This window comes from Bubalus bubalis, chromosome 7 (genome assembly GCF_019923935.1).
Source record: "Bubalus bubalis isolate 160015118507 breed Murrah chromosome 7, NDDB_SH_1, whole genome shotgun sequence".
In the NCBI taxonomy this organism is placed as follows: domain Eukaryota; kingdom Metazoa; phylum Chordata; class Mammalia; order Artiodactyla; family Bovidae; genus Bubalus; species Bubalus bubalis.
This window is the reverse complement of record NC_059163.1, coordinates 33,651,551-33,677,077: the sequence shown is the minus strand read 5'-3', so window position 1 is coordinate 33,677,077 and position 25,527 is coordinate 33,651,551. Positions and strand designations below refer to the sequence as shown.

The window sequence follows — 25,527 nt, the reverse complement described above, 5'->3', positions numbered from 1 at the left end:
TGGGTAAGTTATTTATAAGTGAACAGATATGTTCGTTTATATTTGTATACATAGAAAACAACATAATCAGTTGACCAAGAAGTTTGTACGGATTTTTCCATATGCTGTAACAGAGAAACCTGAACGAACTTATTGGCCAGCCCAATAGAAACATATATAGAACTTTAAACTTGGTTATCTTAGGAAAAAATTGGAGAGGTATTGCCAGAGTTATCTCTGTACAGCTCCTGTAATTTCATATCTTGAAATGAAATGACAATAAAATATATTTTAAAATAACACGAACCAGGAGATGGCAGCATAGTAACACGTTTGGTCTAAGTTTCTTAGGTTTCCTGTTTCTTAGGTCCTCGCAACGTTTGAATGAACATAGGTGTGGGTCACAGTGATTTGTTGTTTTCATATTTTACAGATTCATCTATAATAAATCTACATTAACAGATTGCACAATCCAATCCTTGTTTTCTTGGGTTGACTTCTTGCTTAACCTATAATTTGATATTTCTTTTCTTTGTGACTAAGTCACTCTCATACACCTCATTATTTGCTACTCTTGTTTGGTTGCCATTAACATAGCTTTTGTGTTTACAAGAAATTCCCTATTGATTTAAAAAGTAACCAAAAAAAAAACACCTCTCTTTGATTCTTTAATACACTACTAATTGAGGAAGTTCTAGGATCTTTATCTAAGGGAAATAGGAAAGCCCCATTTCTACCTGTGGGTCCCTGTGGACCTGCTGTAGATCATACAGATCACTTCTCCACTAGTAGACCAGCAGATCCATTGGAAGGAGAGTCCAAAAGTGGTCATGCTTTGCCTGCCTAACCATACTCTCCAAAGGGTCTGCTACTTTCAACAGCAGTTTAAAAAAATACTTTTGGTTCTTTAAGTGGTCTTGAGCATAGGACTCAGGTTTATATACAACGGTGTACCCATTGTCTAGAATACCCAATGTCTAAAGCATAGAGATTTAAGAAATGTTTGTTAGATGAATAAGTTATTATGTAAGTAGTTGCATCAAATATGCTAGGTCAGTGATGTCCAATAGAACTTTCTGCAATGAAAATGATGTATATCTGCACTACCCAATCTGGTAGCCGCTAGTCACAGGTAGTGATTTTGTGTTTAAATTGTGATTTGTTTATGTAGCTGATGAATACTAACATTTATGCAGTTTCACTTGGGGCTTAAGAATATTTAGATTACATATGTGTTTTATACTCTGATTTTTATGAAGTTAAATTACATGAGTGTAAAAGTGTTCAGGGTAAAGCTTTAAAACATATTTGTATCTACATCTTTCTGGTTCCAGCAGAAAAGGGATTTGAAATATGGTTCTTGTTTAATTTTTCGTTTAGAAAAAAGGAAATGACCTTAATTGTTTAAAACAATGTGATTTGTATGACTGAAGAAATAAATTTTAATTGTATTAATTTAAATTAATTTATATCTAAATAGCCTCAACTGGCTAATGTCTACTATATTAGACAATCCAAATTTTAGTGCATAGTAATGCTACATGATTCTCTATTCTTCAGTCTACAGTGTTAGTGAATGATGGTCTGAGACATTCTGCCTCAACTCATTATGTAATACTCTTTCAAATGGTATCTGTTTATATATTGTAAGGATACTTAATAGATAAAAATTACTCAGGATTTAGTTATTTGACATTTATGCCTCTAGATAAATGTTTATATCAATATCTATATAATCTGTCTATATCTCTAGATAAATAGATTTATCTATTTAGGTCTATATCTATCAATCCATCCATCCATCCATCCACCCACCCATCTGCCCAACTAGAGATGAATTATTTGCTTGTAGCAACTCAGTCTTCAAACTGCCTCCTTTATCAAACTAGTTTCAATTCCCAAATGATCTTAATTTGGCTTGGATTGTTTAGATATGAGTGTCTAAATACCATCATGATAAATGGCATTTTGGCATTCTCAGTGTATCAACATTATATAAAGGATGAGAAGAAAGATATTTTCAAACTCATGTAAGGCAATTGGGGGTGCAAGATTTTTAACGATGACTCTTTTTCTCTATTGATTCCATGGCAGTGGTTCTCCCCTGGGGGGGTGATTTTGCTCCTTGGGGGACATTTGACAATGTCTGGGTACATTTTTATTTGTTACAACTTGGTAGAGTTACCACTGGCATCTAGGGTACAGAGGGAAAGAAAGCTGCTAATCATTCTACACTGTAGAAGATTCTGCTGCCCCTCAAACCTCCCCCGCCTCCACCTCCGCCCCAAGAAAGAATTACCTGACACAATGTCAGTGGTACCAAGGTTGAGAAACCCTGCCCTGTAGTGATGATTCAAAGATAATGAGTCTGAATTTATCATTATAAATACATTTTAATTTACAATATAATATTATGTGGGAGAAGAAAGACTCTTACTTGATATAAAACTCAAAATGTCTTCACGTGGCAGTTATTTCATCAACTAAATTAATTGTAACAGGAGGGGGAGCCAAATAAAGTTCAGATGCACAAGAAAAGTTTGAGTTTTGCTGAACACTAGTCATGTACAGTGCTACAAAATATGCATTTAAAGATATATAAAATGACTATATCATTATTAAACCATTCCAAAGATGCTTTCTTATTTGAATATTCTTTATAAATACAATTCTTCAAAGAATGACTACCATTTGTAAAAGTAAATTTAAATATTATACAATAAAGTCTTTCCCAAACTCATATCAAACTGAATGAATTTCTAATTTTCTGTTGACTTCTCATATATTTATGAATATATAATTTATACTGGCATCTCATTCTGTGGGTCCCTTAAGTGTTCTAAAGTTGAAAATAAAATGGTTTAAGAAATAAACTGCATTAGTAAGTAATTAAACAGAAGTAAAAAGTACAGTTACACAAGAACCAGAACATTTTCCATTTTTTAGAGCTGGAAAGTAACTTCTCTCACTAAGTCCTTGCCTCTTCTCATTCCCCACCTGACGAAAAGGCCAAGGAACTGCTTTTATTTTCTGAATAGCAAAAGTCATTTTTACATAGTTTGAAACAAAATCCTGTCCTTGGCAATATTTCCAGTTCTTCTACTATCTGATCCAAGAATTTATTCATTGTTCTAAAGTGAACATTAGTGTAGTTGTTTAAAGAGTTTAAAATCTGCACTGTTGGGTGTAAATTTAAATGTCAAGATTTTTCAAGTTTCAGAAAGAGGTTAAATGAACATCTGAGGGCAAAGGGGAAAGGACTCTTGCAGCGCCATCTCTTGAGTCCTGGTTTCATGTCTAATGCCTCTTCATCGTTTGCATTAGTGTCAGCCAAAATGAATTACCTGGATTTGTCTGGTGCAGTGAACCTACAGATCCTGAATGAGGATTATTTGAGGAGGAAGCTAAAAGATATGAAGTCAGGGAAGGGCAGTATGCTGTGTCAGGAAAAAAATAAGGAATACTTAGCCAGCTGGTACTCATCTGATTAAACTGCTGGATTTTTCTAAAATGCAAAGTGTGTAGTAGAAACCAAAAGATGAGCCAGGAGGCAATCAGAGACACTTAGCAGCAATGGCAGATCTTACTGGAGTTGACACTATGGTCAGTGAGACACTTCAGGTGATGTGAAAGAAAGCCTTCTTTCCTCACATGTTAGAGGAGAGTTGTCAGATCAGGCTTATTTGCATCTTGAATTTGATGACAATATACATAGCAGCACATGATTTGCCAGAGGCCACACATGGCATTTACATTTTGGATGTAGAGGTGATTATTACATTAGATGTCAGTTTTAGACTTAATCCAGTCCCGATAACGAGTCACTTTGGTATAGACTCCAGGCTTGTTTTCTTTTCCACAGTCCATTCCCCAGCTTACTATTCCAATAAGATACCAGATGTTTCCATCACGTGGTATAACCAGAGGTCCTCCAGAATCACCCTGGCAAGTGGGAAGAGAAAAAAAGATCAATGTGATAAATAAAGAGGTGCCAGAAATACAAGTTAATCAGAATCTGGATGTCTAATAAATAACATTTTAAGTTGAAATATGAAAGACAAATTCTGTTTTACTCACCATTAATTTAATAGTTGAGGTTCTTATTATCTGTTACCTGATTATCTCTGTTTACCTCTATTAATGTCTCTTTCTGGAAGGTAGTGTGACTAAATTTGAGGTTTCAGTTTTATCCTTGTATAGTTTTTAGTTTTGCTTGGTCTCAGCAGACAGCACAAATTGAACCTAGGTCTAAGCATCAATTTCTTACATAAATGTGACCTCAAGTGTCACTTTTGCCATGAAGCCTCTCCTAAATCTGTTAGGTAGGAATAATCTCATGCTTTGAATCTGAATCCCCACCTTGCTCCACCAGTTGATAGGAAAGTGTCTGAGGCACTGTATCACTGTGTAGCAATAGGTTTGAGAGGAGAAAGATAGGCAAAGGACATTCCAAATAAATGTGCATTGTTGATTACACACAGAGTTTTGCTCCCAAGTGAACTGGTTTGAGTGTAGGAATCAAGAAGGCTTCCCTGATGTATTTAACCCTTTCACAAATGATTTTTAATTTTATCTTTTAGCAATGAGTTTATTCATGTAAAAGAAATATTATGTGGAAACTCCTTCCAGATGTTTCTTTTAAATAAGAGAGATGATTCTGTTTGAAGTAGGCAGGGTTCTTAGAGTCTTGTGCCTTTAAACTCTCTTCCCATCACATACTTCTTAGTATACTCTCGTGCCCAGTGGACAGAGAGTAAGAACTCTGGTCTACCAAAAGCAATCATCCTGATCTTCTTTCCCAAAGTCCTAAATCCTAATTTAGGTTCTTAGTATACAAGAGGTGAAGGAAGCAAGGGAGCATGAACCAACAGAATGAGAACATCTGCTTTCCTATGGAATAAACTCAGATACAAGTCTCTATTCAACAGATTCCTTTTTTTGTGGAGCTGAATCTATTTCAAACATAGAATTGCTAAACCGTTGGATTCAGTTTCAAATGCTATAGGTAGAAGGTTTAATTATTTATTTTCAGTCCTTGAAATAGCCATACTTTACAATGTGTTTTCTTTAAATGCTTAATGATTAAAATTAATGCTCTGTAAGGTTGAGGGAAATGTAATTTATTTAATTAGTACATGATTTGTGAGATAATACTTTAAAACGAATGTATAGATATTTTCTCATTTAAGTAGTATAATTCTATGTGATGTACACTGTTTAAGTTCAAAGGTTCAAGCACTGGTGGGATGATGCTCTACTGGCTGTGGAGACATCCCCAGGTCCCAGGTCACAGCACCTTGCAATTAGAGGGATTAGATACCTAACTACAGAGTCTGACTATGGCTTGAAGCAATGATTATATATCTCTCTTCTACAAGAAGTGCTTTTCTTTAATCAGAGCCCACCAGTTTGCAGCTGGTGATTATTCTTTACACATGGCTCTGGGCTTCCCTGGTGGCTCAAATGGTAAAGAATCCACCTGCAGTGTGGGAGACCTGGGTTCAATGCCTGCATTGGGAAGATACCCTGGAGGAGGGCACAGCAATCTACTTCAGTGTTCTAGCCTTGAGAATCCTCACAGACAGAAGAGCCTGGTGGGTTACAGTCCACAGGGTTGCAAAGAGTTGGATACGACTGAGCGACTAAGCACAGCACTAGAGAATAGTAAATGAGAACTATTTCTTATTGCTCTTCTGTTCCCTGTAACTTTTTAAAAAAATTTCTAATCATGCCTGTGTTTTTAAAATTTTATTCAAGTTTTTTTAATTTCAATTTTATATAGGAGTATAGTTGATTAACAATGTTGTGTTAACTTCAGATGTACAAGAAAGTGATTCAGTTATGCATATACATGTATCTATGGTTTTTCAAATTCTTTTCCCATTTAGATTATTACAGAATATTGAGCAGAGTCCCCTGTGCTATATGGTACATCCTTGTTGGTTATCTGTTTTAAATGTAACTCTGTATACTCTGCTATTCTCTCTCCTCCACAAATTTAATTTCATAGAGTCACATAAAGTGACATTAGTCTATGTTCAGTCAAGTCATCTCTAGTAACAGATTCATTTTGTAGATGTGAATATATTCTTACTTCACAGGCATCTAGTTTTCCTTTCAAGAATCCAGCACATATCATTCCTGATGATACAGCTCCACCATATACATGAATTTGATTACATATGTCATTACTTATGATCTCTACTTCAACTTCTCTCAGAGTATTGGGAAAGGGACCTAAAGAGAAAAAAATAAACAGATGAAGAATTTCCATATTATTGCTTATGATAGTTAATTGTTGTTTCTTGCAAATAATGAACCAGTGATAAAACATATTTCTAGAGGTAATATAACTCTGGACTCGATGACAGTGTTCAGATTCAAGTTTTATTTCTAGGGTATCTCTTATGTGCTAGGTACCATGCTTGGCACACTGACTCCTACTATTTTATTTAATCCTAGCTACTGTCATCAAAGATAGGTGTGAATATTCTTTTTTTCAGATGAGGAAACCAAAGCTCACCTGGTTTTGAGTCTTAGATGTGATCACATAGTTACATGAAGGATAATGTTAGATTTAAACTCAGCGGATTCCTCACCACCTGGGATAATCTGTGACAGTTTACCTTACCTTATCTGAAAATCTGCCTCATCATTTGACAAAGCACACAACTATATAAGCATATCTCAGAGATATTGCAAGTTAGGTTCCAGACTACCACACTGAAGCTAATATCTCAATACAGCCAGTCATACAAATTTTTTTTACTTTACAGTACATATGAAAAGTAATGTTTACACTATACTATAGTAAGTGTATAGTGTAAACACTGGAATGGGTGAATTTAACTCAGATGACCATTATATCTACTACTGTGGGCAGGAATCCCTAGGAAGAAATGGAGTAACCATCATGGTCAACAAAAGAGTCTGAAATGCAGTACTTGGATGAAATCTCAAAAACGACAGAATGATCTCTGTTAGTTTCCAAGGCAAACCATTCAATATCACGGTGATCCAAGCCTATGCCCCAACCAGTAATGCTGAAGAAGCTGAAGTTGAACAGTTCTATGAAGACCTACAAGACCTTTGAGAACTAACACCCCCAAAAGATGTCCTTTTCATTATAGGGGACTGGAATGCAAAAGTAGGAAGTTAAGAAACATCTGGAGTAACAGGCAAATTTGGCCTTGGAATATGGAATAAAGCAGGGAAAAGGCTAATAGAGTTTGCCAAGAGAATGCACTGGTCATAGCAAACACCCTCTTCCAACAAGACTAGAGAAGACTGTACACATGGACATCACCAGATGGTCAACACCGAAACCAGATTGATTATATTCTTTGCAGCCAAAGATGGAGAAGCTCTATACAGTGAGCAAAAACAAGACCAGGAGCTGACTGTGGCTCAGATCATGAACTCCTTATTGCCAAATTCAGACTTAAATTGAAAAGTAGGGAAAACCACTAGACCATTCAGGTATGACCTAAATCAAATCCCTTATGATTATACAGTGGAAGTGAGAAATAGATTTAAGGGACTAGATCTGATAGATAAAGTGCCTGACCAACTATGGACTGAGGTTCATGACATTGTACAGGAGACAGGGATCAAGACCATCCCCATGGAAAAGAAATGCAAAAAAGCAAAATGGCTGTCTGGGGAGGCCTTACAAATAGCTGTGAAAAGAAGAGAAGCGAAAAGCAAAGGAGAAAAGGAAAGATATAAGCATCTGAATGCAGAGTTCCAAGGAATAACAAGGAGAGATAAGAAAGCCTTCCTCAGCAATCAATGCAAAGAAATAGAGGAAAACAATAGAATGGGAAAGACTAGAGATCTCTTCAAGAAAATTAGAGATACCAAGGGAATATTTCATGCAAAGATGGGCTCAATAAAGGACAGAAATGGTACGGACCTAACAGAAGCAGAAGATATTAAGAAGAGGTGGCAAGAATACACAGAAGAACTGTACAAAAAAGATCTTCACGACCCAGATAATCATGATGGTGTGATCACTCACCTAGAGCCAGACATCCTGGAATGTCAAGTGAAGTGGGCCTTAGAAAGCATTACTAAGAACACAGCTAGTGTAGGTGATGGAAATCCAGTTGAGTTATTTCAAATTCTGAAAGATGATGCTGTGAAAGTGCTGCACTCAATATGCTGCTGCTAAGTTGCTTCAGTCGTGTCCGACTCTGTGCGACCCCATAGACGGCAGCCCACCAGGCTCTCCCATCCCTGGGATTCTCCAGGCAAGAATACTGGAGTGGGTTGCCATTTCCTTCTCCAATGCATGAAAGTGAAAAGTGAAATTGAAGTTGCTCAGTCGTGTCCGACTCTTAGCGACCCCATGGACCCATCAGGAGGCCCATCAGGGTCCTCCGTCCATGGCATTTTCCAGGCAAGAGTACTGGAGTGGGGTGCCATGCACTTGATATGCCAGCCAGCAAATTTGGAAAACTTAGCAGTGGCTACAGGACTGGAAAAGGTCAGTTTTCATTCCAATCCCAAAGAAAGACAATGCCAAAGAATGCTCAAACTACCGCACAATTGCACTCATCTCACACACTAGTAAAGTAATGCTCAAAATTCTCCAAGCCAGGCTTTAGCAATACATGAACGGTGAACTTCCAGATGTTCAAGCTGATTTCAGAAAAGGCAGAGGAACCGGAGATCAAATGCCAACATCTGCTGGATCATAGAAAAAGCAAGAGAGTTCCAGAAAAACATCTATTTCTGCTTTATTGACTATGCCAAAGCCTTTGACTGTGTGGATCACAAAAAACTGTGGAAAATTCTGAAAGAGATGGGAATACTAGACCACCTGAACTGCCTCTTGAGAAACCTATATGCAGGTCAGGAAGCAACAGTTAGAACTGGAGATGGAACAACAGACTGGTTCCAAATAGGAAAAGGAGTACGTCAAGGCTGTATATTGTCACCCTGCTTATTTAACTTATATGCAGAGTACATCATAAGAAACGCTGGGCTGGAAGAAGCGCAAGCTGGAATCAAGATTGCCAGGAGAAATATCAATAACCTCAGATATGCAGATGACATCACCCTTATGGCAGAAAGTGAAGAGGAGCTAAAAAGCCTCTTAATGAAAGTGAAAGAGGAGAGTGAAAAAGTTGGCTTAAAGCTCAACATTCAGAAAACGAAGATCATGGCATCCTGTCCCATCACTTCATGGGAAATAGATGGGGAAACAGTGGAAACAGTGTCAGACTTTATTTATTTGGGCTCCAAAATCACTGCAGATGGTGATTGCGGCCATGAAATTAAAAGATGGTTACTCCTTGGAAGAAAAGTTATGACTAATCTAGATAGCATATTGAAAAGCAGAGATATTACTTTGTCAACAAAAGTCCATCTAGTCAAGGCTATGGTTTTTCCAGTGGTCACATCCAGTGGATGTGAGAGTTGGACTGTGAAGAAAGCTGAGTGCCGAAGAATTGATGCTTTTGAACTGTGGTGTTGGAGAAGACTCTTGCGAGTCCTTTGTGGTGCAAGGAGACCCAGCCAGTCCATCCTAAAGGAGACCAGTCCTGGGTGTTAATTGGAAGGACTGATGCTGAGGCTGAAACTCCAATACTTTGGCCACCTCATGCAAAGAGTTGACTCATTGGAAAAGACTCTGATGCTGGGAGGGATTGGGCGCAGGAGGAGAAGGGGATGACAGAGGATGAGATGGCTGGATGGCATCACCGATTCGATGCACATGAATTTGGGTGAACTCCGGGAGTTGTTGATGGAGAGGGAGGCCTGGCATGCTGCGATTCATGAGGTTGCAAAGAGTCAGACACGACTGAGCCCCTGAATTGAACTGAACTGAACTGATAGTAAGTGTGCAAAGGCATTATGTCTAATATATATATATGTATGTATATATATATATATATATATATATACATGTTAATTTAAAAATCTTATTGCTGGAAAATACTAACTGCTACTTGATAAAGACTCAGATAAAAGCTATACTTTGAGCAAGGACACAAACAAGACTGTAATGCCATTTTAAGAGTCTATATTGTTGCTCGTATTTTACTCTTGTCTGGTTCTTTTGCGACCCCATGTACTAGAGCCCACCAGGTTTTTCTGTCCATTAGATTTTCTAGAAAGAATACAGGATTAGGTTGTCATTTCCTTCTTCATTGGATATTCCCAACCCAGGGTTGGAACTTGTGTCTCCTGCATTGGCAGGCAAATTCTTTAACACTGAGCCCCCAGGGAAGCCTATAAGAGTCAGAAATTCAAGAGCAGATTAAATTATATGTAATAAAGCCAACCAAGAGACATAGAACTGGAAACTCAAATCAGGCTCTAAAGTTCTCTCTTTGCAGTTTATTGTATATTATTAAATGTAGTAAAATGTTATGTCTGTCAAATTTATCAAGTCTCAGTCTCAAAAACGCTTTCATAGATACATGGATACAAAGGGCTCCTTTAATGTTTAGCATCAAGAACACCATTCAAATTGCTTGCTTAAGGTATTTCTGTTTAACTGTATTTGTGCACATTACAGAAAGCTTGTCATTATTACTGCTCACAAATTACATACTTTAAGAATCATCAACCATAACAATCTCTGTGTACAAAAGACAACAAAAGAAAGAATAACATTATATGGAAAGTTGTGTTTAGTCACTAAGTTGTGTCTGACTCTTCTGACACCCCAGGGACTGTAGCCTGCTAGGCTCCTCTGTCCATGGGGTTTCTCAGGCAAGAATATTGGAGTAGGTTGCCTTTTTTTTTTTTTTTTTTTTAAGGAAAGCTATAGCTATATAGATTCCAAAATACCCCATAAAGAAGATAATACATACAGGCACTGTTTAATAGTAGTTTTCATAATTTACCATTAGTTTAGTCACTCAGTCACGTCTGACTCTTTGCAATCCCATGGACTGCAGCATGCCAGGCTTCCCTGTCCATCACCAAGGGTTTATATCTTGTTTCAGCCATATTTTTCATGTGACATCTTGATTTCATCTATTTTCTATATTTTGATTTTGTATCTTATATCTCTTCCAATGGGGGAGAAGATCCCCTGGAGGAGGGAATGGGAACCCACTCCAGTATTCTTGCCTGGGGAATCCCATGGACAGAGGAGCCTGGCAGGCTATGGTTCAGACGGTCACAAAGAGTTGGACATGACTGAAGCGACTTAGCATGCACACATGCATTCCAATGGAGGATGAGTTTTCTTTTTTCACTTGTACATTTTTACTGAGATACTCACCATTTGCTTTTAGAGCTCCCCATCCAGTGACAAACACTTTGCTCTCAGGCAAGGCTTCAAAAGTAGCATCCGGGAGACAGACTCTGTGCACCTCATCCGAAAATATGACAGGGGTGGAGAGCTTCACCACAGCGATGTCATCATCATGCTTATGGGAAGCATAGTCTTCATGAATGACAACCGACTGCACCTCTCGTCTCATTAGTGGGGGGCTTAGAGTTGTTCCAAAGCTAGCTGTCCAGCGTTTGGCGTTTTTGTAGCTGATCACAGATTAAAAGGATTATGGTTGGTTTAGATCATTTCTGATCAGAAGTTGCCCAGGACTCTGAATGAGCACGGACATAACGGTGGGGAAAGGCAAATTGTTTAAAGTGGTAGTTGCTTGGGATCCTCCCACTTTCTTTATCTGTGGCTTCTCCCTGGGACTGCTTTGTTTCATTTTGCTAATAACCCTTCCCCATTCTAAAATAGCTTAAAATTACTCTCCTTGAGGGAAAGTTTGTACTTTTTTTAAAGGAAACTTTACTATCACCAGTTTTGGTTGTAAAAGTAATTCAGATTAGTTGATGAGTATACAAGTAAATAAAAATTAGACATATGTACCCACATGTACACACACATAAGTACTCATATCTGTGCATGTAAATGTATGTATATCTATGGAGAGAGAAAAGAGTGAGGGAAGGAGAGAGAGATGGAGCCACTTTCATATTGTTTTCACATCCTTCCTTTTCAGTAAACATTTTATCCAGAATATTTTCCCATTTTATATGAATTTCAATAGGTTTATTGTACCTCTTTAGTATCCCCAAGTGTTCAGTATGTTAAGTCACCAAAAAGCATACAAATAATAAAAGCACAGCACCAGATATTCATGTGGGAAAATTAGATGTAAGTTTGAGGGTTGGGATACTATTATCTGAGTTTTATTTTAAGAAATGTACAGTATATTTCAGGAAAACTGATATGTGTGTATGTGTTTAACTTTTGGTGATGTTAACTTGTTTTTAAAGTTGAGGTTGTTGGAGAATCTATATTCAGATGGAATTGAAAATATTCTAATTTTTTCCTATTCTGCAGTAATTGTTACTTCTTCTAAGTCTGCTGGACAATTATGTATACCATTTTAGGGTCTAAGATGACCAATGAAAAGGGGATAATAATTACAGGATGTGAAGGTGAGGAGATGAAATTGGTGATCTGTTACATATGGAGAGTTTGGTACAGGTGAGGACTTACGAATCAAAGCAATGAGCAGCAGTCAGAAGCCACACCTCACTAATCAAAGTGGCTCCACAGAAATGGATGCCATCAACTTGCAGGCTGGCTTGCCAAGGCCAATCAGCTTTCTTTGCAACATTACCATAAGCAATTCTTTCCATGGATGGGAACTCCCTCCCTAAACCGCAACCTGTCAGAGGGAATTAGACGGTTATTTCCAGAGTTATAAATGTGTGTGAGTATGCTTGGCACATTAAGATAGAAATGTAACCTTGCCTTACCTTAAAAATTAATCAAAACTGCATGACAGAATAATAATTATTCACACTGAAAAAAGGATTAACTTAAAAAAGTATTTGATACATCTTACAGCAATTTCATTTTAAATATTTTTTTTCATATTTTCTGAATGACATTTTTATAGGCAGAACTTTACCCAAGTGATTTTTTACAATTTTGAGTATGAAATGTACAGTACTTATAGCAGAAAAATACCATTTTTACTCTTCTAAAATACTTCTCTAGTGTTACAAAAAATCATTACACTACAATAGCATAAATGTCAAAGTTCACATATTTAAAGTTAGTGGATGTCATTAAATTCTAAGCAAAATCTTCTGCTTTAACAAAATGAGTCAAATAAAAACAAATAAGATAAAAGGGATTGTAAAAAAAAAAAGTCATCAGCAAAATTTTCTTTGCAGTAGAGCAAGTATGTCCATATAGACATTTCCAATTAATAGTAATTTTTCCCCTTAGGGAGAGTTAAATTATGTATCCATTAAAAGATGTTATATACTTCCGGGAAAATGTTTATATGGGAATAGTGATATTCCAAAAGTGTTTTGGGTTATATTATTTGATTTATATGGGCTTCCCAGGTGGCTCAGTGGTAAGGAATCTGCCTGCCAATGCAGCAGATGTGGGTTAGATCCCTGGGTCGGGAAGATACTCTGGAGGAAGAAATGGCAACCCACTTCAATATTGTTGCCTGAAAAATCCCATGGACAGAGGAGACTGGTGCTAACAGTCCATGGGGTCATAAAGAGTCGGACATGACTGAGCACATGTGCAAGCATTTGATTTATGTACATCTCAATAATAATGTTGAACTTACAGCTGTTCAGGATGTGCTCTGCTTGTACATTATTCATAGCTGTGGAAAAAAAACAAGATGATTGGTCAGCAGTGGAACAATTCTAATTTAAATACTCTGTCTACACGACATGAATGTTTCTATTCTGGAGGAATTGAAGAGTCAATAAATTCTTAATTTAAATAAAATTCTACAAAAAGTAGAGGCCTAGACATAGATTAAACTCTTCTTCTGACTATATGTAGCCTCTGGGAAAATCCTGTTGATAATTACAAAATCATTGGCGTGGGGAAGGATATTGTTTGCCATGATGGATGACTACATCTAATTAATTAATCCCACATCAATTTATTAAAATATAAGTTAAATAGAAGAGGGTGTAGGTAGATATCACTACACACCTATCAGGAAGGCTAAAATGAAAAATAGTGATAACACCAAATTTTGGCAAAGATGAAGAGAAATTGGGTAACTCATATAATAGGAAATGCTAAATGGTACAGCCACTCTTAGAAATAGTTTGGTAGTTCCTTTCAAAACTAAAAATGTTTTTATCAACTGCAGTTGTACTCTTAGACATTTATCTCAAAGAATTAAGACATTTTCATGAAAAAACTTGGACATGAATGTTTATAGCAGTTTCATTGTAGAAGCCAAAAACTTGAAACTACCCAAAAGCTCTTCAGCAGATGAGTGGTTAAACAAACTGGAATGCTATGAAAACTGCCTAGCAATAACAAGGGACAAATTATTGATACAATAAGGTGGATAAACCTCAAGCAAAATATGTTGAACAAAAATTGTCAATCTCAAAAGAATACCAAGTATATAATTCTATTTATGTGAAATCTATAAAATAATGTAATTACAGAGATGAAAAATGGATTAGTGGTAGTTGGGCTAGGTATAGATAGAGGAAATAGGTGTGGCATTAAAGAAGTAACTAGAGATCCTTGACATTGTACAGTTGAATATATTGATGCTGATGGTAGTTATACAATATGTGATAAAATTGCCTAGAGCTGTACATACAAATCCACACACAAATTAGTTCATATATTATTGTGGAATCTGAATAAATTCTGTGCATTGTATCCATTTGAATTTCTTGGTTTAATGTACTGCATTAAGGAAGGCTGGGGGAAGGGTGCAAGTGCATGAGATTTCTCTATTAATTTCTTTGCAACCTCATGTAAATCTATAATTATTTCAAAATAATAATTTAAAAGCCTATCAAACATGCTGGTAGAAAGTCTGAATTATCTTTCTCTTTTTTCTATAGAAAATAATATAAAAACTTTGATGTTTGAAGAGTGTACAGCAAAAAAAAAAAAAGAGACAAGGGAAAAATAGTAAGATATTACAGAGAAACATGAAGTAACTAACAAATAAAAAAAGGATGTTTTTAAACAGCCCAGCAAATAATGGACTGAAGCCCTAAAAAGACATTTTTCCAAAGAAGACATACAGATGGCCAATAAACACATGAAAAGATACTCAACATTGCTTATTATTAGAGAAATGGAAATCAAAACTACAATGAGGTATCATCTCCCACCAGTCAGAATGACCATCATCAAAAATCTATAAACAGTTAATTCTGTAGAGTATGTGGGAAAAAGGAAACTCTTGCACTGTTGGTGGTAATATAAATGAATATAGCCACTATGGAGAACAGTATGGACATTCCTTAAAAACAAACAAACAAACAAACAACAGATGGATGGATAAAGAAGTTGCAATGCACATATACAACGATTACTCAGCCAGGAATGAAGGAATGAATTTGAATCAGTTGAACTGATGTGGATGAACACAGAGCCTGTTATACAGAGTGAAGTAAGTCAGAAAGAGAAAGGCAAATATCATATATTAACGCATATATATGGAATCTAGAAAAATGATTCTGATGAACCTATTTGCAGGGCAAGAATAGAGACTCAGACATAGAGAACAGACTTGTAGACACAGTAAGGGGAGAGGGTGGGACAAATTGAATGAGTAGCATGGAAACATATACATTATCATATGTAAAATAGATAGCTGTGGGAAGTTGTTGTGTAACACAAGGAGCTCAACCTGGTGCTCTGTGACAACCTAGAGGGGATGGGATAGGGTGAGGGGTGGGAGGGAGGTTCAGGAGAGAGGGAACATATGTATACTTATGGCTGATTCATGTTGTTACATGGCAGAAATAAACAGAGCATTGTAAAGCAATTATCCTCCAATTAAAATTGATTTTTAAAAAGCATTCTTTTTTCTGAATTACATGATATTTAGATAATCAGCTTTAAAAATTTTTTGATTTGCTGTCATTCCTTTCCTATTATAACTAAATATTCATTACCCAAAACAAAATTTAGTTGAAAGCTAAACTCAAAGCTTCTCCTTGAGCTTTATCATAATCCTGTAAAAAATACCTTTAAAAGACTAAGCTTAACAGATTTCTGCTGGACTCAAGATATTCTCAGATAACTCTTTCAATATTTATGTTTTGGAGCCATTTGTGTGTTTAGTTTCCAAGCTCTCTTTTTTTTTAAAAGACAAGTTAATCAATTCTCCAACTTCTCAGGATCAACATTGTTAAAGATATCAAAGAAAATCCATTTAATGATACTTCACATTAATTTGCTTGTTCTTGTACATTTCAAAATGTTTATGTTTTCCTAAAGAATAAGTTTCACTTATTATTTTCATTTTGCAAAACAGGAATCGAGACACAGAGGTCTGACAATTTATCAAAGGCTACAACTGTTATTACTAGGACTTAGGTCTTCTGGTTTCAAGTCTTGGTTTCTTTTCACTACCACCTACAGTCCTTCCTAGTGTACATTCCATGCATTTTCTCTTTATATTATATGTATTTAAACGAATTCTCTTACCCTATAAAACGCAACTTTTGGTTTTTAAATTATATATATATATAACCTCTTATTTTCTAAAGCATAGTTGTAAAACTCTTAGGTGAGAAAAGGAAGGATTCCAGGTTCCTCAGTGTTCTGTGGTATATGTTAACATTAAAACACTACTTTTGTTTCATGCTCACTTTCGAGAACCTGAGTTAGTTTACAGAGTTAAAGACACAATGTTTTGCAAATACCCTGTTCCTGTCCTGTACTGAGTTCTGTGCTAATCTTCTGAAGGTGATTATGTCTACAGAAGACACATTTCCTGTATTCAAGGACTTACCACTCTTTTGCAGAGAAGTAAATTTTTAAAAATAATATATGAATTAATTTTCAAGCACCCTGATAAGGACAGAAGTGTCTCAGGATAAATTATGAATCTTAGGAGACCTTCCCATGGGAATGAGGAATGTCTTAACAGTAACTTGCTTAGATAGGCAACTGAAAATCTTCAGATGGATGGATCACCAGCAGATGCCTGCATGGACCAGTCCCCCAACCCTGATCCAGCAACTCTGTATACAACTTAAATCCACTAACATCACAGAGTAGGGGTAAGATTGGTGGGGACAGACACGGAAATGATGCAGTTTCAGTTTCTAACAGTTGTCTTAATGGGAGGCCAAAATCTAAATTTTTTGAAATTAAAATTTTGTACATACCTCCACCTCTTTAACAAAATGTTTCTTTCAGGAAATCTTGTTTTGCTGTCTAAACCCAATGCACTGGATTCAGAATCTACCCTGTTCTATTTGCACAACTAGCAGAACTGAATGCTGAACATCACTTACAGAGACTTCATGTCTTTATCTTCAAGCTGTTTTTCTTCTTTAGTCAAATCCACAATGCTTTTCTCCTCTTCAACATATTATAATATATCTGTTCTAGCCCTCTAAACAATTTGGGGAAAAAAAGTACCAAGAGAAGACTTATTGGTAACTTGTCAGCTTATTAATCTCATTTCACACCTTAGTCTGGTAAAATATGAACATTTCAAAGTTAATTTTTAGAAGGCTAACAGACAAGAAAGCCTTCTTCAGCGATCAATGCAAAGAAATAAAGGAAAACAACAGAATGGGAAGACTAGAGATCTCTTCAAGAATGTTAGAGATACCAAGGGAACATTTCATACAAAGATGGGCTTGATAAAGGACAGAAATGGTATGGACCTAACAGAAGCAGAAGATATTAAAAAGAGGTGGCAAGAATACACAAAAGAACTGTACAAAAAAGATCTTCATGACCCAGATAATCACGATGGTGTGATCACTGACCTAGAGCCAGACATCATGGAATGTGAAGTCAAGTGGGCCTTAGAAAGCATCACTACGAACAAAGCTAGTGGAGGTGATGGAATTCCAGTTGAGCTATTTCAAATCCTCAAAGATGATGCTGTGAAAGTGCTGCACTCAATATGCCAGCAAATTTGGAAAACTCAGCAGTGGCCACAGGACTGGAAAAGGTCAGTTTTCATTCCAATCCCAAAGAAAGGCAATGCCAAAGAATGCTCAAACTACCGCACAATTGCACTCATCTCACACGCTAGTAAAGTAATGCTCAAAATTCTCCAAGCCAGGCTTCAGCAATATGTGGACCGTGAACTTCCTGATGTTCAAGCTGGTTTAGAAAAGGCAGAGGAACCAGAGATCAAATTGCCAACATCCGCTGGATCATCAAAAAAGCAAGAGAGTTCCAGAAAAACATCTATTTCTGCTTTATTGACTATGCCAAAGCCTTTGACTGTGTGGATCACAATAAACTGTTGGAAATTCTGAAAGAGATGGGAATACCAGACCACCTGACCTGCCTCTTGAGAAATTTGTATGCAGGTCAGGAAGCAACAGTTAGGACTGGACATGGAACAACAGACTGGTTCCAAATAGGAAAAGGAGTACGTCAAGCCTGTATATTGTCACCCCACTTATTTAACTTATATGCAGAGTACATCATGAGAAACGCTGGGCTGGAAGAAACACAAGCTGGAATCAAGATTGCTGGGAGAAATATCAATAACCTCAGATATGCAGATAATACCACCCTTATGGCAGAAAGTGAAGAGGAACTAAAAAGCCTCTTGATGAAAGTGAAAGAGGAGAGTGAAAAAGTTGGCTTAAAGCTCAGCATTCAGAAAATGAAGATCATGGCATCTGGTCCCATCACTTCATGGGAAATACATGGGGAAACAGTGGAAACAGTGGCAGACTTTATTTTTTGGGGGTCCAAAATCACTGCAGATGATGACTGCAGCCATGAAATTAAAAGACGCTTACTCCTTGGAAGGAAGGTTATGACCAACCTAGATAGCATATTCAAAAGCAGAGACATTACTTTGCCAACAAAGGTTCGTTCTAGTCAAGGCTATGGTTTTTCCAGTGGTCATGTATGGATGTGAGTTGGACTGTGAAGAAGGCTGAGAACCGAAGAATTGATGCCTTTGAAGTGTGGTGTTGGAGAAGACTCTTGAGAGTCCCTTGGACTGCAAGGAGATCCAACCAGTCCATTCTGAAGGAGATCAGCCCTGGGATTTCTTTGGAAGGAATGATGCTAAAGCTGAAACTCCAGTACTTGGGCCACCTCATGTGAAGAGTTGACTCATTGGAAAAGACTCTGATGCTGGGAGGGATTGGGGGCAGGAGGAGAAGGGGACGACAGAGAATGAGATGGCTGGATGGCATCACTGTCAATGGCCGTGAGTCTGAGTGAACTCCGGGAGTTGGTGATGGACAGGGAGGCCTGGCGTGCTGCGATTCATGGGGTCACAAAGAGTCGGACACTACTGAGTGACTGAACTGAATTGAACAGTAGTCTTCAAATTATAATAAGCTTTGTTTAATCTCAGGCCCCAAACATTCATCACCTAGAAATATGTCTGTTGTGAATGAGATGGTGTCTTTATGCCTGAGACAGGTACTATCAGGGTGTGGCATTTTTCTTTTCCTTTTATTCCCTAGACCAGTCCTATCCTACATGCCTAGAAAAGGTTATGGGAGTACAAGAAAAAATATCAGACTTCGTTTCACTGGAGCCAAATCATGCTGTACCTCACATATTGTGATACCTGTGTGCAGACCATTCTTACATTTTGAATTCAGATTGGAGAGAGTATTGCATCAGAAAGACCCAAGCACTAAGTATTACTATATTAGTAGGAGAGAGTAGATTTTTATCACATGCATAACTATTTCTGCTTCATTGATTACATTAAAGCCTATGACTATGTGGATAAAACAAACTGGTAAATTCTTCAAGAGATGAGAATACCAGACCATTTTACCTGTCTCCTGAGAAACCTGTATGCAGGACAAGAAGCAACAGTTAGAACCAGATATAGAACAACAGACTGGTTCAAAATTGGGAAAGGAATATGTCAAGGCTATATATTGTCACCCTGATTGTTTAACTTCTATGCAGAGTATGTGAAATGCCAGGCTGGATGACTCACAAGCTGGAATCAAGATTGCTGAGAGAAATATCAACAACCTCAGATATGCAGATGATACAACTCTAGTGGCAGAAAGTGAAAAGGAACTAAAGAGCCTCTTGATGAGGGTGAAAGAGGAGCATGAAGAAGCTGGTTTAAAACTCAATATTCAAAACACTAAGATCATGGCATCTGGTCCCATCACTTCATGGCAGATAGATGGGGGAAAGTAGAAACAGTGACTGATTGTAGTTTCTTGGGCTCCAAAATCACTGTGGATAGTGACTGCAGCCACTAAATTAAAAGATACTTGCTCCTTGGATGGAAAGCTATGGCAAACCCAGACAGCATATTAAAAAGCAGAGACATCACTTTGCCAACAAAGGTCCATATAGTCAAAGCTGTTTTTCCAGTAGTCACATACAGATGTGAGAGTTGGAACATAAAGAAGGCTGAGTGCCAAAGAATTGATCCTTTTGAATTGTGTTGAAGAAGACTCTTGAGATCCCTTGGACAGTAAGGAGATCAAACCAGTCAATCCTAAAGGAAATCAATTGTAAATATTCACTGGAAGGACTGGTTCTAAAGCTGAAACTCCAATGTTTTGGCCACCTGATGTGAAGAGCCACCTCATTGGAAAAGACCTTGATGCTGGGAAAGATTAAGGGCAGGACGACAAGTGGGCAGCAGAGTATTAGATGGTTGGATGGCATCACAGACTCAATGGATATGGATTTGAATAAACTCTGGAAGATAGTGAAGGACAAGGAAGACTGGCATGCTGCAGTTCATGGGGTCACAGAGAGTTGGACAAGACTTAGCAACTGAACAAAAACAACAATGGTTAATTAGTTCAAAAAATTCCACTAAAATATTTTTTAAAGAGTAAGACATACTACTCTATTTGGATTATCATATTATCCTTGTTTTACAATTGTGTCCATACTAACCAAAGGAATTGTTGATTGTGTGGAGATTTGTTTATTATCAAGTGAATAAGAGACTTACAAATAAAAGTGATTTAATTTTATGGTTAAATAAAGATTTCTCTGTAGCTGAGAAGACTGTTAAAATGATAAACTGTAACAAAGAAAGAAAAATGGTATTTCTTGCCTTTAAGATAGGGCAAAGAAGTATCTATCTTCAAGAAGCTTTCATTTAATTTCAACTTCTGATGCAAAATGCTATCAGCTTCTCTTTTTATTGTGACTGCATTGTTAGAGGTAAACTGAAATTTGAGCAATATGTTTATTTTCAAACCATTATTACTTGGCCTGAAAAACAAAAATATCAGAATAAATGAGTGAGGATGTAGCATAGTAATTACTATAACTTATTACATAAATATAGTTATATATTCAAGAAAATACAACATAAATATTTTATACTCTTCATTGTCATGGATGTTTTCCCTTTATGTATCACATAGGTGTTAATACCTGAATTACTCCTGGTTTGTAAAACTTGATCATATTTAGGGAGGGGAGAGTATCTGAAAATGGTAAAATCTTTTTTTTTTCTGGACAAATAAAAGCACTTGTTAAATTCATCAAACTTGTATTTTATTCTTGATTTTAAAAATCCATTATATTTGTTTATTTTTAAAAAAGTAAGTAAAATTGAGAGGAGTTTTTAATGATTGTAAGAATCTTTAACTGAAATACAAAAAACTTTAAAAGGACAACCAGTAGAATATATTTCATCACTACCCAGTTACAGCACTCTCTCCCTAAATGTACTCTGTAAAGGAGAAATAACAATTAAATGTAATAATATTAAATTATTTTTACTCTCAGTATATTTTAATTTTTTACATCATATCCAGAAAGCAAATAATTGAAGAAAAACTAAATAATACAAAGTTGCCTTTTCATCAAAGTAATTAGCTATAATTACCTAACATTGAAAACATGAGACTTGATGTAATGATGATTTAAACTGGATCTTTGAAATATCTCATCTATCTGAGAAAAGAAAAAAAAAAAGTGTAGAACTTTGTTAAATATGAATTTTGCACATTTCAGTACATTACAAAAATGCTTGTATAAAATGTACAGTGATTCAAATAGCATTTACTTCTAAGTTTGTTTACAGCTATGCCCAGAAAGCTCTTTTGGGCATAATCTCATCATAAAGGTCATCTCTGTAACTGAATGTTGGTATTTGAATAAATTATCACCTGGTCAAAGATGAATGATAAAGAGTCGAATGTTTCAACATATTTCAACAGCCAGTACAGAGACTGAATTTCATTGAAAACTTGCTATGAATGGACTTAACAACTACTATCATTCAAACATAATTATCATCCCCATGAGTGTGATTAAAAATAAACTTTTTAGGCTTTGGTGAAAATTTATAGGCTGTGTTTTGAAACTGTGGTAAATGGGGAAGAGGAGGAAAATGTGTATTTTGGGGAACACTTTTTAAAAATTAATTTACTTATCAAGAAAAAAGCATCAAATCTTTACCTAGAATCATATAACAAAATAGTATATATTCTGCACCAATTTTTCTTTCCGCCTAAGTATTTGCTTAGGATGTATTTTTGGAAAGGCACACCAATCCCGCTCAGTTGCGTCCTTCGACTCATCTCATCAGCTTCTGCTTTTGGTTGGGAAAGATCTAAAGAAGTATTTCTAAACCTGGCAAAGATCTGCCATTTTTGGTCAATGGTATATTCTGTAGAATCTGTGTATAGACTGAAGTCTTCAGTGAAAGAGCTAGTGTGTGTGTTTCTGTGTTTATTTTCAGGACTAAAATGTTCAGTATAAGTTGCCTAATGGGAAATGTATCAGGTCATGCACACAGTAAGTGCTTACTATATAGTATGTGGTAAAGTTTGTACCTAACTAAGTTATGTATCCAGATAAATCTATTTTTGTGTGTGTGTATTTGAGCTACCCATTTATCTCTTGGGCTTATGTTGTTCAGCATATGGTACAATTATCCTTTGTCCAGTGTATTGTTCCAATCTTCCTGAGATAGAATTGCCAGGATTAGCAAATAAAAATGTAGTTAAGCTTTAATTTCAGATAAACGATGATTTTTTTTAGTATAAGCATGAAATATATACTCAGGAGAATCTGAAATTAAAATCTAACTGGGCATTCTTTGTTTTTCTGGCAACCCTAACATAACTGCAATTTGGTATGTTCTCAAATTGCCTCTTATTATAATTTAAACTCCCTCATAATAATATTATCAGGGTAGGAATGATAGCAGAAAAGCTCAGACTTACCTCATTACTGATTTTTTGTTTCAGGTCTGTCCTATTTTTTGAATGTTCCACTGAAAAATCAAGATTATATTCAATACTAGGGATCTGGAAGGAAGTTTGGTAATAATGAACCTTCTGATCTGGAAAGGAAAACAAAAATGGATCATTTGAGTTCTATAACCATCAGAAGAAATGATATGCAGAAAACTCCTGTAACTGACAAGTTGTTGGGAATTAAACACAACAGCTGTAGCCAACACTTCCTTTAACTCTTTATTAAGATCAAACCTTCTCATAGTCACATGGCTGCCAGTTGTATCCTGACACAATTACCACCTGTTAGTGGTAACTTATAAATTTAAGTTGTTAATTAAATAATAATAGTAGACTGTATTATATTAAAAAAGCTGACCACAAAGTTAGAATTGCTACTAAAATAATATTTTGCTCTCAGTATATTAAATATTATTAAACCATACAATAACATATGTTATGAATCTACTGCACTGTTTGAGAGAAAATATTATATGAACCAAGTAAAATTTTAAATGCTAGAAGTAATTTTTACACATAAATGTTTACATTTCCCAAATGTAGACAAATTTATGAAAATAAATATCTAATTATACAAAGTATATATACATCTATATAAACTATTATTGCAATGAAAATTACATTTGAAAATATTAGAAAAGGGTTTCTAAAATATTAAGATTTTAAAACCAATTGTCTAGATCTTTAAATTTTCAAAATAATGCAATCAGATTCTTACCAAATACCAAAAAATAAACAGGGAGACCGATGATTACTGCTAGAACCAACACAACAGCTGTAATAATAAGGGCAATCATCCATGGTTTCAATGAATGTGTTCTTCTACCAAGAATTGATGGCCTTTTGAGAAAGAGTGGTATGTTACAAACAAATAGAACTTAAACATTAGAATCTCATTTCACATAGCTTTGGTATAGAATTTTTTTTTCTGGAATTCATAGTTAGCCCTTACTGCACTTACTAACATTTGAATATATTTTTTCTATAAAAAATTAGAAAAAGTACCATTAAAGGTCTCACTGGCATTTGACTTTACATTTCTATTTAAAAAATTCAGAATTGTACTATAGTTGACTACTATTTCTTTTGTTTCTGGTTCATGATACTAGATGTTCTGAAATATTTTTGTTTTTGTAAATAAACTAATACTTTATATTTGGTTTATGTGCCTCAAATCATATGAGCCTCAAAGAGTGAGGGCTTCTGGGACACTCCTCTCATTCTAGCATGAATAGTCAGACTCAGAGAGATTATTAAATCCTCAAATTGGATATTGGAGGAATTGGCACTAGGACATGGGTTCTGGGACTCTTTCACACTTCTTAAACCCATAATCCCTATTTATAAGACAAGTAATCTATAATGCATATGAAGAGCATCTGAAATAGGACAGGTTGAAGAAAAGAAAACAGAATGGAACTATAAGGAAAAAAAATAATATGTGAACCAAAATGATATCATTAATATGATAAACAAATAAATAGTGATAGCTAGGCATTTTGGACCAAGGAATTATGTGGTGTGAGAACCACTGGTGTTATATAATAAACATCTATTTCATAAGACGATGAGATTTTAAACTTGTGACTTTTATAGGTGATGTTGCACAGGATAAGGAGAGATTTATTTGAATAAATAATAGATTTAAAGAAAAATATTAAGACAGTAATATATTGAAATGTATTGAAAATATAATGGAAAGAATGAAAGTGGAATGCAAATGACTGATATTTGGGAAAATTTTGTGGAAGGGGGAAAATGTGGCAAAGCCTGTCTCCATCCTAATGTCAGGGCCCAGAGTCTAAGGACTAACTGAACAATGGGTTGTGATGAACATGGATGGTCTGGGAGGATCTAATCTATGGGAGAACTGAACAGGAATATCCTTTACAAAGTTAAAGGTACCAGTTCTTGTTCTGTTAAAAATTACACATGGAAAAAAAAAGAATAAGGAATTTTCTTCCCTGGAGTTGGTAGCTGGTGGAAAATAGGCTCCAGCTAAAAAATTAAAGATATTAACTGAGATGTGCCTTTTGGCATCAGCGATCTGGAAGGATTAGGGATCCTTGATGCTTTCAAACTGTGGTGCTGGAAGTCTCTTGAGAGTCCCTTGGACTGCAAGGAGATCAAACCAGTCAATCCTAAAGGAAATCAACCCTGAATATTCACTGGAAGGACTGGTGCTGAAGCTGAAGCTCCAAAATTTTGACCACCTGATGTGAAGAGCTGACTTACCGGAAAAGACTCTGTTGCTAGGAAAGACTGAGGGCAGGAAAAGGGGGTGGCAGAGGATAAGATGGTTAGATAGCATCACCAACTCAAGGTCATGAATTTGTGCAAACTCCGGAAGATAGTTTAGGACAGAGGAGGCTGGTGGGCTGCAGTCTA

The 25,527-nt window shown here is 36.1% G+C and overlaps 1 protein-coding gene across 1 annotated transcript in view; it reads right to left on the bottom strand.

The window, feature by feature from the left end:
- Window positions 1-2,352: 2,352 nt before the first annotated feature.
- The window catches only part of LOC102391088 (transmembrane protease serine 11G), a 40,314-nt gene continuing 17,139 nt past the window's right edge, over window positions 2,353-25,527 (bottom strand). Inside the window, exons 2-10 of the mRNA XM_006079834.4 lie at window positions 23,858-23,979; window positions 23,107-23,225; window positions 21,762-21,829; window positions 20,979-21,139; window positions 13,560-13,598; window positions 12,461-12,632; window positions 11,222-11,481; window positions 6,074-6,216; window positions 2,353-3,921 (exon numbers count right to left, since the gene is read on the bottom strand). Of these exons, the coding sequence (XP_006079896.3) occupies window positions 3,760-3,921; window positions 6,074-6,216; window positions 11,222-11,481; window positions 12,461-12,632; window positions 13,560-13,598; window positions 20,979-21,139; window positions 21,762-21,829; window positions 23,107-23,225; window positions 23,858-23,979 (1,246 nt within the window). The 3' untranslated portion in view covers window positions 2,353-3,759. The remainder of the gene's footprint in view (window positions 3,922-6,073; window positions 6,217-11,221; window positions 11,482-12,460; window positions 12,633-13,559; window positions 13,599-20,978; window positions 21,140-21,761; window positions 21,830-23,106; window positions 23,226-23,857; window positions 23,980-25,527) is intronic.